The following is a 15806-nucleotide window of genomic DNA, read 5'->3' on the forward strand; positions in this document are numbered from 1 at the left end:
AAAAGCGCCTTGAGACCCTTGCGGGTGAGTAGTGCGCTATACAAGTATCAATTTACTCACTAGAGGCTGTTCAACAGATAGAGCATAGAAGGTGGCAACGTATGAGTAAATTCTGGGCCGCCTTAGAGGGGCTGCATCTGTATTCATAGATCAAAAACATAACATCTGTCTCAAACACCAATGAAGCGGAAACGTAGACAATTCGAACATAGACCACTATACTATCACATTACCATTCACTAATTATGCAGTCTTGCAGCATCCTAGTCTGTTTGAAGGATGCTGGTTGCATAGTGTTGGGAGGAAGGGACCAAGCTTTCGTCCAGGTATAAGACTGGCTGCAGCAGACTGTAGGACTTTCTAAGAAGGATATTTGCTATTTTGGAAAGCTGGTGTACCATGAGTATGCGTGGCTGAGTCAGGGTTTATAGTTATTCTCACTACTAAAATGTCTTCTTGAATGTAGTCAGATGTTGGATGACTTATATTTTGCTGTGGGAATTACGGGCCATTGATCTGAGCTTCAGTCCTAGGTTTTAACTCAATTTAATAGTTGCCCCCGAATTGGTTCATCAGGTGAGGGTGCAGTTGTTAATCTTTCATTGGGAGCTTATCAGCAGCAGTTCTGCTTTACAGTCGTTTGATTAGAGAAAATGTGTGTCTGATCATGTTGTGCTAGGGGGCAGGCAGCCTACTCAGGTTAGTATTTATTGTATTTGTTGAAGCGCGGGTGTGGATGTGCGCCATTGGTGAACAAGTATGTGTAGGAGGTTCTGGAGATCTTTCAAGTGTGACAGAAACAGATGTGGACCTAAGTAAGAAGCAAGAGAGAACCTTATTGACTCCTAACATGACCTGTTTGGCCTGAGAAATGAAGAAAATGAAGCTGTGTAAAACTCCTTTCCTGTGAGAGGGATTACATCTCTTTCCTTCCCAAGGTTTGTAGACCCCCCACCTGTTCCCTTGTGCTCTCAGATGGAAAGGTTCCCCACTAACTCATGACAATACCCTATATTGTCTCTGTATAGGGTAACCAAAGCTCCACTTCTCCTCCTTGTATCAAAAAAGCTCTCCAACTGCCACGCCCATCCAACTCAATGTGATTTCTTACCTTTGAATCTGTATAGAGTAATATTTATTTCATTTCATGGTGTTCAGAATTGGGCCCAATATTTTAAACGTGATTCTGCCTAGGACTTTATGACAGGGGAATTACACACTTCGTTTGAAAATCCTGCCCCATCACATTGTGCTGTCACACTCGGTGTGTTGCTTATAAGCACTTCCAGGCGCCATCATGGCTTGATGCTCCAATGTCTCCCATGTGGACATCAATCCTTCTCCCTCCCTTTGCATCATATTGTTTCTTTTTTAAACAGATAATCATTTATTTACAACTGGGCTCTTTTAAGGCCTTTCATGTAACCTATTAATGGAAGATGGCACCCTCCTGACTAAGGTTCTTCAATGAGGGACACTTCTAGTCTCTGGACTGGACTATTTTCATTGATTACATACAGAACATCTTCATCGGCTAACATGATCATGTGCCTTTCCACCCAATTTCTTGGGTGCTCCAAGTAAGCAATACCTAAGTGTAAAAAAAATTGCTTGATCTGTTGTATATCAGTGTGCCATTTGAAATGCATTCGCCTGAGCAAATGCAATTGAAACCACCCCTAGCACTAGTTTTTGCATCTGTAATATTCTAATCGTCTCCTCTGCACTGTGATCTGTGTCCACAGTAAATATGGAGGCAGCGTTGCTCGTGTTCACCTCGAAACCATTTGTGAGTGTATTAAATACATCGCTGAATTTGAGCCAGTGGTTGCAGTTGGTGTACCTATACATATTATAATGATCAGACTTTAACCCAAGAATAAAAAGGCAGAAAAGGGGGAAAGAAGAAAGAGAAGAAAAAATAGAAAACAGTGACAATGGGAGAAAGCAGGGATGAAAAAGAACTCACAAAAATCAGATAAAGTAGCAGGGAGAGCATGGTGGCAGATGAAAGATGGAGTTAGTGGAATCAACACCAGACAGACTACGGATACATCAGGCCCAACATTCAGCTGCACGGATGGCGAACAATTTTGGAGAAAATCCTGAAAGCCCGACACGTAATATGTTTCAACTAAGCAATGGTAAATACCATTAGAGGCAATATGTAATCTACAGTCAGCGAGTAGTCAATAGAGACTTTTGTTCTTGAATTACACATTTCCATGCTCTCCCACTTCGCTTCAGCTTTCCTTATCCGCAGTTGTCTCTGCATCAGCAGCTTGCAGTCTCTCTCTATCATTCGCCACCACAAAAGTTAGCCAGGCAGCACTTTCCTGACTCTCTTGAAGCGAGGTTTTATGGGTGTCATACATGTAATTGGAACCTGTAATGAACCTGCACTTCAGTGATAAATGGCTCCCACACCACTATTACTGTGGGAAATTGACTTGATGAAAAGGAAAATGCCTTTCCTCTGTCCAAGAGTGGTGCTAAATCCTCCTCATGTTTCATAGACTGGGACGCCTTAAAAGCTGGCCTAATGGCTGCTGTTCTTGCAAAACACACCTTGAAGAACATATGCCATCGATAAGTGAAGCACTCTTCTCCATAATAGCCTACACAATGCAAGATGGCTGTGGTATGGAACGGGGTAAGATTAACAAGGAATATCCCCTCTGTCGAAGTGTATTGGCTGAGGATTGAGGGAGTCAATCCTCTTCAAGGTATTTGATGATATTCCTTGTTTACCCTAGCTGGACTACATTCAGCCAGATGTAGGTCTGAACTGCAGCGAAGTGGGTAGAGCACCTGCTGCGTAGATCTGTCCTCAACCTTCTGGTCACAGGATTAGTGTCCCAGAGGCCCCTAAAGTACTTTATTCTTCTGTTGTTAATAGAGTGGGTGTCTTCGAATTACTTAATAATTATAACTATTACTTAATTATTAAGAGGAAGTGTGCTTAATGTTGTATGCTACATAAGTGGCTATTATCATTAAAATGCTACATACTTGGGGAGTGTGCCATTATCGAAAGCTAGATCCCTGTGAAACGTTTTTCAAAATTCGGCGAAAACATGAGTCATTTTCGAAGTCACTGGCACAGGAGTTAGTGAAAAAACACAGGTTTCCAGTCTCAATTTGTCTTTCATCACCCAGTAAATCGAGGACCACCAGATTGCCTAGTAGTGACGCCTACTATTTACAGGGCTGCCGGTTTTTGGTACCAGAGCAAGTTATTATTCAAGGGTTGTATTCTTGGGGCGCTCCAGCTGAAGCTCTCTGGACTGACACACCGGCAAAGACTACAAACGTGTTGACCGGCCGGCATGGAGTGACTGCGTCGACACATTCATTTGGGGAACTCTGCTAATCTTGGGCTACCACTGACAACCCTTTACCAGCTCCAAGGGAAGGCTGCCCTATACAAGCAAGCGCAAATACGCTTGTGAACATTGAGCTGTTGGGTGACTATAAGTTCATAAACTCTAGTTTTGGACAAACTCTAACTCCCTTCTATTTTATTATGTTTTCTTTGAACCACTTTATTTTTGTAGCAATATTCTGCTGCTTCAGTATGCTATACTATGAAAGCAGAAAACATTGATTTGCGTATTTTTTTATACTAGTGTTTGGATGTAACTCAGAATTTTTAAATATGTGCTTCTTTACATTTGCCACATTCCTAGAAGAAGGTGATCCTTTCCTGGTTCCCTGAGGTGGCCTGTCCCAATGCCGTTACAAATAAAAAGAAAGCCATTTTACTACTTCCCAGATGTAAACTTGGAAAAAAAGAGCTGACAAGGCAGAAAGCAGGCGAAAGTGGCACAGGTGGAGAATCCATCTTAACTAACCATGGCAGATGTTAAAGAAAGTCAATTGATTTGCTGATTGGCTGAGTCTGGCTGTCAGTTTCGTTCAGCGTCTATCACCTCACGCTCTGCGTCTGCCTCCTGGTGTTAAGCAGAACATTGCCCGCTCCTTTTAAAGGTAGCACAGCAGGCGAGTACTGCAGCACAGACAATTGATAATGTCCCACATACAGTTCCACCATGCGTGTATTTGTATGATATACAAAGGCCAAAGCGTTGTGACGTGACACAAAGCCCTGCATGGTATTTGCATAAATTTGTACTGGAAAGCAGCCATTTTTTCAATGCAAATTATGCCTCATGCCGCACGGCGTCACTTTGCATCTAGAGGGCATTACTTGGACAGATCAGTCCAAACACCAATATTTTTTATGTCAATCCAGTCTACTAAAATAGCAAAGTCGTGCTTTGCATCAAAAACTAAGGCCTACTTAAAGCTGGCGTAAACCAGTGGAAATGTGTCAATTCCTCAAAAAAAGTGACACAGCGCATGTGTGTTGCAGTGCCTAGCACATATATGATGATTGGGATCCTCCTGAGCTTGGCCACGGCATCAGGCCCGTCTTCACTGTGTTTTGTCCTTTGCAAAGCACAGTGCAGCAGATTTTGTTGCTGTGCTGTTTTGCATTAAACATTTGGAACTACACTACAGTATTTAATGCCACTCATCAGATACAAGGACTTCTAATATCTCTTACGGCCTTGCTTACCCAAGGGAGCCTCTCTGCGTTCCAAGAGTCCTGCACACTGCAGGCACATATTAACATCATAAATACAAAACCAATAAACAGACTCAAGGAAAGGTACTAGACAAAGCTACTTCTGGAAAGCTGTTTCAGAAAAAATGCCCTGCATGTGGTTGAGGCAAACTCTGGACCTTCCACGAAGATATGGAAATGTAGGGGCACACTTTCATTCAGCTTCCCCAGTTTAAAACACGCACTTGAAAAGGCTGCCAACGCCTGGGCGTAATTCGCTGAGTTTTGCTACGTTGAACTTCGTGAAGTTACAAAATAACTCTGTGAGGTTCCGCAAGTGGCGGAGTGTAGTGCGACCTGTTGTTCGCGCTGGCCTTTCTGCAGCTCGGTTAGAAATTCTACCCGAGCAGCAGCTCACGCTTGCAAACTTACTGTTCGCGAGCGGGGAAAAAACTCTGCTGCACTACGCGAAGCGGTGTTTTCTTGCAGTCCGCGAGCTCCGCAGAGTGCAGGAAAATCCACGAACGGAGTGGAGTTTAATGCCCAGGCCTAATTTTAATACAAGCAGAACGTTTGCAGTAAGGGAATTAACACTTACATTTCAGCACAGCTGCAGAAACGGCGAGGAGGTCTGTGTAAAAAAAGTAATTCTTGCAGTCAGCACGTTATTCCCCATTCCACGTTCTGAAATCTGAAATGAATTAGTAATTTTGCACCTGCTAATTACAGCACCTTGCTATATTGCAAAGTGCTGGTGGAGAATTACCACACTAAATTTGCACTGGATTCAGACTGATTCGCATAGTTCTGTGTATGGGTAAATGCAGTGCTTCAAATAGAAACATAGAAACTTAGAAGTGCACCATTTCGGAGTGCATATTTTCCACTGATAAGTGTTGGTATGCTCCCATAAAAAGCATTACGGCAATGTTGAGAAGTGCTAGTACTCTCCTTTTCAGGTTAAAGAAATGCAGGTTCTCAGGCCCAAACAGTACCTACCCATTTAAAGCACTTAGGGCAGAGGTCTTCAAACTTTTGGAAGCCGAGACCCCCCTGTCAACATTTACAGGCGCAAGGACCCCCTTCTGACAAAAATGTCTAAACCTCTAGGCAGGGCTACTGGAATTATGAGGCAGGTGAGTACCAAATTATGCGACAGGCTTGACTAAATTGTGTGAGTAGAACATTTAAATAATGTTCTGTGATGCTGCATATTTTGGTTTAGCATTGCTTTATTATTTTGAAATGTTTTAAACACAGTAACACTGAGGAAAGATTTCACCCCATCAGTACCAGTTTATAACCAAAATACAGCAATTAACATCAGAAAGATGTCTAGTCAACCTTTGTGAAGGGCCTCCCACTCCGCAGGAATACGCGCTGCCACATTAGAAGCTCACCTGGCCATGGCCGGGAGCAGCAAGGGTCCCTTCAAACCCTGGCAGTCTTGTGCAGAGTTCGGCAGTTTACCCATGCCCCTTTCCTCTCACCCCTTCCTTCCATCCCTCTCTTCTCTCCTCTCCCAACCCCGGATCCCTCTCTCACATTGTAGGCAGATGGTTATTAGCCACAGGACACCTTTTGGTGACAGTAGCGCACTACAAATGTAAATAACAATAGGCAGAAGTAGGGTATCCACTAGACCCAAACTTCGGGGGGGGGGGTTTAACACTCCCAGCCAGGACTGGCCCTAGCACTGGTCGCACACGGTACAACAGTCTTTCCACCTTCTCGAGGAATTACCTCACTACCACTCACCAACAATACACCTCATCTCTCTATAGCACCTGTCTGACAAAATACTAATAGTTTACTCACACTCACTTCTGTGAGTGCAGGGTGAGCGGGTGAATGGTGTGAGTGCATTGGGATCACTGAGTGCATTGTGATCACTGTGAGTGCATTGTGATCACTGTGAGTGCATGGTGATCACTGTGAGTGCAGGGTGAATGGTGTGAGTGCATTGTGATCACTGTGAGTGCATTGTGATCACTGAGTGCATGGTGATCACTGTGAGTGCATTGTGATCACTGTGAGTGCATGGTGATCACTGTGAGTGCATGGTGATCACTGTGAGTGCATTGTGATCACTGAGTGCAGGGTGAGCGGGTGAATGTTGTGAGTGCATTTTGATCAGTGTGAGTGCATTGTGATCAGTGTGAGTGCATTGTGATCAGTGTGAGTTCATTGTGATCAGTGTGAGTGCATTGTGATCAGTGTGAGTCGATTGTGATCAGTGTGAATGCAGGGTGAGCGGGTGAATGTTGTGAGTGCATTGTGATCAGTATGAGTCGATTGTGATCAGTGTGAGTGCATTGTGATTGATGTGAGTGCAGGGTGAGTGGGTAAATGTTGTGAGAGCATTGTAATCAATGTGAGTGCATTGTGATTGATGTGAGTGCAGGGTGAGTGGGTAAATGTTGTGAGTGCATGGCGATCAGGGTGAGTGCATGGCGATTGATGTGAGTGCATGGCGATCAGTGTGAGTGCATGGCGATCAGTGTGAGTGCATGGCGATCAGTGTGAGTGCATGGCGATCAGTGTGAGTGCATGGATATCAGTGTGTGTGCATGGTGATCAGTGCGAGTGCATTGTGCTCGCTGCGAGTGCAGGGTGAGCGTGAAAGTGAAGGCGAGAATGAGAAGTGAGTTGTTGAAAGCAGGGTGCATTGCCAGAAACTTGAAGCGTAGGGTTCAACTATTGCTATAATGGCATTAATCAAGGATTGAGGGTGGAGGAAATAAATAATGTGCTGATCCTGCAACAAACTTCCAGTCTAATGATTAAGGTTACCAGCTCATTATTTTGATGGCCCAGAAATAAGCAGTCACCTAAAGCTGTATTTTTAGCACTTATCTGTGAATACTTAGAACAGCAAATATAAATAGAAAGCACTTTTAATTGTCACTTCTAATCGTGTTCTGGGGCTGCCTCAATGATCAATGACTGAAAATTAAAGAGAACAAAGACAGAAAAGTCACATAACTAAGTAATACATACTTTTCTATTTATAACTCTAATTAGTGTCAAGAACAGGCATATTTTTTTTGGCAACCCAATTTTATATTCCTTTTCATTAACTGCATTCTCACACTACAGCAAGAAGTGTAAAGATACAAATGTAAGGAATAGGCAGAGTGGGGGCCCAGGGGGTACTGGAACCATAAACAACATTAAACCTCTGTAACCAGTTTATAAAAGGCATGTAAAGATGCTAATGGTCTTTAACGACCTGTGAAAAACTTGCCGGAGATAAGACTCCAGACACTGCCCAGCGGAGCCCCCAGCAGCTCGAGTTTCACTGCAACAGCCGGGCTGAGACAGAGGACGGGGGAAGAGGGGGGCTGAAGCCCTGGAGGCCAGGGCAGACTGTGACTGTGAATGCGCGACCCCCTTCACACGACTCCACGGCCACCCTGGGGGTCGCGCCCCACAGTTTGAAGACCCCTGACTTAGGGCCATATGTACAAGCCGTTTTTGCATTCGGAAACGTCCCAGACGAATGGCCGATTATGATTCGGTAACTTGTTATTGAAACGCAATTTGGTTTAGCGATTTGGTATTTGGAAGTGGCCTGTTTAGGGCGTCCCTTCCAAATACCGAAATGCAGCGCTATGTATGAATATTTTGCAACTGAATTACAGTTGCAAAAACATTCATTTTTTACTGACTTCTAGAAGGTAGTGGTAACCATTCGCAAATAAGAAGAGATTCCCATGGGACCCCATCCCCTTTGAGAATGTAAAAAAAAAAATTTTAAGAGCAGGCAGTGGGCCCACGGACCACTGCCTGCTTTTAAAAAATAAAACTTCTAAGTTTCCTTTTTTATTTTTAAACATATTCTGGTTTTCTTTACGAAAAACGTGTTGCATTTTGGAAAAAATGTTTTCCATATTAAAAAGCAATGACAGACATGGTGGTCTGCTGACCCTAGGAGGCCGCTATCCCTGTGATGGCTATTATACCTAATTGGTCGCAACTTGCAGCCTACCTCATTGATATTCATGTGGTAGGTCAAGTTGCGATCCATTAGGAATCACAATTGAATCCTTGCATGTTTTCTTAAATTAGGAATTGCGATTTTCTAACTACGACTCAGTAAGAATTGCCAATAGGAATTTGCAATTCCAAAATGTTGTACTTTTGGCTGTTGGAAAGTGGGTTATTAGTAGTATTAAATATGAATCTACCACTGGCAATAAAGTCACTAACACATTCTAGGGCTCAGAATAGGTCTCCGTAAATTATTCCCATGCCTATCCCTTGGTAGCTTGGCTGCAAGCAGGCAGGCTTAACTTAAGAGACAGTTATGTAAAGCATTTAAAAACAATAATTCAGTAAATAATTAAGACACAACACACAATAAAAATCCCACACCAATTTATAAAAATAGGACATATTTCTCGCTTTAAAATGCCACCAAAACAACACAAAGATTCAATGTAGGGAACCGAAAATAGGTGTTTTTAAAGATTTAGCACTATATAGCACTTTGAACACACAGCGCCACCTTGGGACAGCTGGTCGCTGTTGATCCGGACAAAGTCAAAGTTTGAGGCCGACCGTGATGGAGCCCTGCTCTGATACCCCTTGTGGTAGGCTTTGGTTGAAGTTTTAACTTCTGACATAGAGACTTTTCTGGTGCTTTTTCTGCTGGGGTCCCTTGATGCTCTTCGCCAGTCCGGGTTCAGTCAGGTTTTGCCGGTTTGCTTTCCAAAGAGCTACTGGTCAACTCTGGAAGTTGGACCTCCGGAGCTTTTCAGCAGGACGAATCAGCAGGCCAGGCAGGCTCGCGGTTTAAGGTGGGCGGCTTGGCTCTCATGGTTAAGTCTGGGCCCTTCTCAAGCTTTTTTCTAAAGTTGCTCCAATCTTCTGAAACTTCTTCCAGATGTTCCTCTTGAGGGTCCAAAACACAATTGAAGGGTCTGTAATCTGGAATCTCTAAGATGGTCCTTGAAAGTTTGGGACCACAATTTCCACAAAGCACCTGGACAAAACCCTTACAAATCCACTGGGCACACTCCTGGCAGGGGAATCTTAGTGGTGACGGTCCAGGTGAGATCGGTTAACCTGTAAGTTGCAGGGAGTTCACTCTGTATTCCTCTTAAAGCCAGGTACATCCAAAGGGCTCTATTTCCAGATAATTGAGCAGGCGCAATCAGCCAGAATGCAGGGCCTGATGGTAAAAATCAAGTTTCCAGCTTGGCACGTCTTCTTCTTCTCTTAGTTTCAAGTAGATGGCTTGAGTAACTTATGGTCACAAGCCAATTCAGTGACTATACACCTGATTGATTCACTGGGAAAAGGTATGTCCAATGTTATAAAAAGGTCAGATCTATTTATAATGAGCAGTTACAACAAAGATACTAGATGTGGCTTATTTATTCTGAAAAGCATTTGTTAAAGCCAATATGCCTTTAATGATATGTTATCCCAATCTGTTACTGGCTTTAGACAAGTATTTTGTTACATGAGGGACCTCAAAGATTACTGGTACAGGCAACGTGTTTGGTGTTGGGTACTCCTTCTGACAACCATGGGGGTTAGAAGATTTTCATTGCTGATCCTTGTTGTGTGATACAGGTTGTGTATCATTTGCCAGTAGTCATTTGCTAGATATATGTAATGCTATGGCTGTAAGCTTGATGGTTGCCAATGCCAAGACCATAGGAAAGGCTGTAGAACTTACTGCCTAATTGAGAATTTTTTTTCAGATTCCGTAGGTTTGATCTGTTTATTTTGAAAAGTTATGACAATGCCAGTAGGCTTGACCTAATGTGGAAAGCATGTGTTAAAAGTAATATGCTAAAGGGTGGATTGTTTCTGTTACAGTGTACTAAAGCCTGTGGGCAGATGTTACAAGGAATCTCACAGATTCCCTTAGTAGACCAGGGTTTTGATTTTAGTAGTCCACTCAAACAAACCATTGGGATTGAAGATTTGCATTATAATCAACTTGATTAGACCTTTCTGGGAGGAAACCTGTCCATATGTATAATGCATTACAGTACGCCTGATGGTTTCCTTGTGGTAAAGCTGATACTCAATACAATAGGTTTGAGTTGGTTATGGTGACAAGCCTATAGGCCTTATTGGTTGATTGGGAAACCATTAAAGATGTCATAGGTCAGATGTGTTTATTTTGAAAAGTTCCAATACAAACAGTAGGCCTGCTTTATTTATTATGAAAATATGTTAAATCCAATAGACCGCTAAGAGTGGATTGTTATTGCACCATTTAAAGCCTGCAGATATGTATTTTGTTACATGAAACCTCACACATTACATTTGTACGCAAGGATTTTGGTGCTGGTTAACCTTGAAAAAACAATGGGAAGAATATTTGCAACATTGTAATTCTTGCTAGAATCGTTTCAGACGGCCTCATGGACCCAGTACTAAGTGCTTGTGAAAGAATATTTTAATAAAAAAATATCTATCTATCAATCAATCTATGTATATATACATATATATGTATATATACACACATATAATTTATATAGCTATCCATGTGTGTTCGTGTGCGCTGTGCATATATATATATATGCAAAAGAGAAGCAGAGAATTCTGGGTAGTTCTCAAGTTAGGTGGAAAGCAGCTCCTGTTTGGAGCACCCTCAACACCAGCAACACTCTAAATCTGCTCACCTCAAATGTCTGCTTTTCTATCAAAGTCTTTAAGCGTAGGATTAGCCATCCATGCTGCGATAGAAAGGGACAAAGTATTCACATTTATCTACTTCCATACATACTCACATAGAAAGTGCTTTTGTTCAGCGCTCTTCTGTTGTTGGTTTGTACGATTGACAGCATACAGAATGGGGTGATGGGTCAGCCCACTTCAACCAATGGCTCACTTGCCCTTTGAATGATGCCATTTGTCTGATCACATGTATACATCTGCCCACAAATGACTGTGCTTCAGAAACTACAACAACGCATACAGAACGCCTCCCCACGACTCATCCTCGACATCTCTCGCCACAACCACATATCCGCCCACCTGAAAAACCTGCAATGGCTCCCCATCAACAAGAGGATCACGTTCAGGCTCCTCACCCACACACACAAAGCGCTCCACGACATGGGCCCCAAATACCTCAACAACCGCCTCTCGTTCTACACTCCCACCCGCCAGCTCCGCTCATCCAACCTCGCCCTCGCCACCGTCCCACTGATTCGAAGAACCACCGCCGGAGGAAGATCGTTCTCCTACCTGGCAGCCAAAACATGGAACTCCCTCCCCGCACACCTATGTATGACCCAGGACCATCTCACCTTCAGGAAACACCTGAAGACCTGGCTCTTCGAGCAGTAGCAGCACTACCTCGCTAGTGTTGCGCACGTCCGTTGGCCGACGCAGCCGCAACCACTGATTAAAACTCCTGCACCGCGGCGGAATTCGCGCCACGGTTAAGGAGTTAATTATCTTGCATGTGTTGAGTTTGTTGTGTGTCTTATTGTGATCGTATAAATGGGTGAATGCAAGAATGAGTTAGTGGGTGGATGAATAAATGCATGGGTGAAAGGATGAGAGCCAGAATGCATGCATGACGACTTTTTGAGTAGTTAAACCCATCAATAAATAAAAGGGCACTTTCATTCATAAGCCAGCCCTCTTGGCACTACCAACGCTTATTTCTTATTATTATTTAGATTTTAGGCAATGACTAGGAGCTAAATTGGTGCTATCCTGAGCCTTTCCATCAGTGAGTTGGTGCAGAGAGTGTACATTTCTCTCAGTTTCTCAGTGATGTAACATTTGAAGGTGGGGTTCCTCAGGTCGTTACAGATAACTTTTCAGCTGCTGTTGTCTCATGTTCTCCTGACTTGAATGCAGAAATTACTGAGGGTCTTGTTCCGTGTACCTTGCAAACCCCATGTGGAATTTACTGCACATGTGAAATAATTCCCCTCACATGTCACCTGAAAAAAACAAAACTCTGGTGACAGTGAAAAGGTTCTCAAAAAGAGAGAATAGCTGCATTAGCTCTGGCACAAAACTACAATTCCACGGGTGATTGTCCATTCTGAACACCTGTAAATGGTTAGGTAAACCACATCAAACTATGCGAAACATGGGAGCAAATTGCACACCTTCATGCTGATGATTACCAAGTTCAAGTTTAACCCGAGCCGGCATGCAATTTGTTTATTTTACTTTCTTCCGAGTCCAGAGGCATAAACTGGAATTATGTGTAATTTGCACCCAAGATTTGTGGCAGGTTTTTACCTACTCCAACTTGCTAGACAAATAACCATGTTGAGTAATTTGGGCCCAAGGTGTAATCTTGTTTTGAGCTCAAACTCCTGTTTGTGCCCAAAACGGGACCAGCATAACTCTTGTGATCAGGGCCTTACACCTGCAGCCAGGTGGGCGGAAATCTGCCCAGCACATTGTGAATTTCCATGACGATAAAGAACTAAACCTGCGTTAGTTTTTCATGCAGTTAGTCTTATGGGCTTTGGTCTATGTTGCAACATAAGTATAATAATGCAATGTTTGTCTCCTTCCCCTCCAGGTGAAATGCGACCATTACTGGCCTTTCGACCAGGATTCGCTCTATTACGGAGACCTTATAGTGCAAATGATGTCTGAGTCGGTGCTCCCAGAGTGGACCATAAGAGAGTTCAAAATCTGCAGTGTAAGCTCCTTTTTCGTTTTGTATTGAGCCTTTTGCATTATTCGCCAAGAATAAATCAGTGAGAATGGTGCCATTCATCACTTATTGATTGCCCTGCTAAGCTCCACTCGCCTCTGGCTCTGGAAGAGCAGTAGCCAGTGCTCGTCGTCCACTGTCAGACCAAAGGAAAAGTACGCTTATGCCGGTCCGCAAAATACGGAGAATCACCTCTAATTTTGCACTGCACCAGTTTTTAACTTAAATAATTGTTCCATGGTGTGTGCAAAACAGGATTCTGCAGAAGAGCGACAACATGCAGGAAGGGACATCAAGAGCAAAAAGTGCAATGACTCTGAGAAGAGAAATAACAAAAAGGAGGACACAGAAGAAAGTGGAGAGAGAAAAGAACAAATGTGAGAGAGATAAGGGGAAGAAAAATAGTAAAGTAAGAATGAGAGAAAGCTATAGTGTTGTGTGCTCAAAAGAGAGAAAGGGGAATCCAAGATCTGGAGATGAACAGAAGTAGATGGACAACGTAGAAAAGACAGAAATATAAACTGTCAAAGAAGAACATGTTTCGAAGATACATATCTTTGGACCACTCTGGGTCTCTACCTCCAGGCCAATCTTCTAGATTCCTGTCTGAATTTCTCTCCTCCTCATAGGGATCTGTGACTCAACTGAAATCCTATAAACTCACCCTGCGAACCCCCTCAAGATTAGCTTCTAGCCAGAAACATGCCAAAGAGACTTTCTATTACCGGCTAATTACGGACTAGGTTTACCATTCTCACAGTTGGTCACTTTTAAACCTCAACTTGTGCAATCTGCCCCAATCCCTTTTAATACTTGTTTGTTCTGTGGAAGACCTTGCTGCTTACTACACTTTGAAAACCTCTAATGTGTTTGTATCTTTCCCTACCCAATCATCTCCTTGCTTTGACTCTTTTTTTCTCTCCTTCTTCTTCTATGCTTTTTCAGTCTCTTGCCTTTCTCTTCTCTTCTTCAATGCTCTCATCCTATCACCCAATGTCAGAGTGTGAAGTCTTGACCATACTACAGAAGCCTGCTACTACCTCTTCACGATCTGACTCTCTTTCTCCTGCACTTGGGAAACAGTTTTTTCCTGGTCTTCGTTTTCTAGTTTCTTTAACTGTTATTTGTCTCTTTCTATCTTTCCCTCCTCCTTTAAACTAACCATTCCCCTACTGAAGAAGCCACATTGAAGTCTCTTATTTCCGTCCTGCTGTTTACTGATTATCACTGCAGAACCCTTCAGCAGATTGTCTACACACAGGTCTTTTCTTTGCTCCACTCAAATAACGTGTTTTCTGCATGTTTCTAACTTTCTTCTTCACTCTAGTCTCATTAAACGTTCTTTTTCCGAAATAAAAATTGAATTACCTTTTGCTTTGGACAGGTTCTGTCTTCTAGTTCTTCTTTGGGTATTACGGGCTCTGTTTTAATTATTTTCATTCTCATCTCATTCATTGTTTTTCTCAGTTTAATGTGTTGCTGCTCAGTATGAAGTCACCCAAGATTCGGTGTTGGGTCCCCTCCTTTTCTCAACATACACAATTCCCCCTTCTTGATCATTCAACTTTTGATTTTGAAGCTCACTTTTACGTTGATGATTTAGAAATCTTTTCTTGTTAATCTTCTCTCCATCAAGCTCTGCCTGTATCTCTGTGTTTGAACACTGCTCGACGTTTCGTTTTCTTAAGCTTAATCCTAAAAACCTAAAAATTATTTTCTTTTACATTACTTTAGGTTCCCCTGATCCTTCATCCACTCTAGATTTTACTCGCCCGGTTCCTTTATTCACTTAGTCATGCCATTTTCATCATTTTACTATCCATAAAATGAAAGCATTACTCTTCATCCCCACTCTAAAATAACTATTAAAACATTGGTTTTGTCACTTCTTAACTATTGCGCGTCATTGTTTGTGGATCTTCTCAGATATCTAATTAGTTCTCTACTGTGGATTTAAATTGCCTGATTGTGTATCATCTCATACTTCATCTTTCTCATTCTCGTACTTGTATTGGATGGTCACCTGTTGATTCACAATGTTAATTCTGCTTTTTGTTTCCCATCTATAAGTCTTCACCGTCTAGCTTCTTCCTACCTCTGATTCCTTATCTCTCCATAAGCTCGCTCCTTGCCTATGCCTCACAGTGTCTCTTCGCCTACCTCTCCTCCTTTTGCTTCGTCTTCTTTTTATTCTTCTGCACCGCTAACTCCCAAAGTCTGTAGTGAACTTCCCTTCTTTATACAATCAGCTTTCTAACCAGTTCCAATAAGATGTCGATGGAACATTTGCTTTCCCTTTTATGCTTTTCTTTTACAGCATGGTAATTTCGAAAAGCGCTTTGAATATAATAAAATAAGTATAAAGGGTGGAGAGAGGCGACAGGTAAGGAGGGGAAAGTGTATCAATGAAATAGAAAGTGTAAGGCAAACAAAGAAAGACAGGAAATTAGACAAAAAGGCAGTGAAGAGCAACAAGTTGTATATGTTAAGCACTTGAAGAGAATGGACAGAAAATTATGAATTCAGAAAAACAAGATGGCTAAAGGAAGAAAGCAAGAAACAAGGAAAAAGAATCAG

The 15806-nt window shown here is 42.5% G+C and overlaps 1 protein-coding gene across 2 annotated transcripts in view; it reads left to right on the forward strand.

The window, feature by feature from the left end:
- The window catches only part of PTPRB (protein tyrosine phosphatase receptor type B), a 471570-nt gene that overhangs the window by 425051 nt on the left and 30713 nt on the right, over positions 1–15806 (forward strand). For both annotated transcript variants that reach the window (XM_086921879.1, XM_086921886.1), the window contains one exon: positions 13092–13214. In XM_086921879.1, coding sequence (XP_086778005.1) covers positions 13092–13214 — 123 coding nt within the window. The remainder of the gene's footprint in view (positions 1–13091; positions 13215–15806) is intronic.

This window comes from Lissotriton vulgaris, chromosome 1_1 (genome assembly GCF_964263255.1).
Source record: "Lissotriton vulgaris chromosome 1_1, aLisVul1.2, whole genome shotgun sequence".
Classification (NCBI taxonomy): domain Eukaryota; kingdom Metazoa; phylum Chordata; class Amphibia; order Caudata; family Salamandridae; genus Lissotriton; species Lissotriton vulgaris.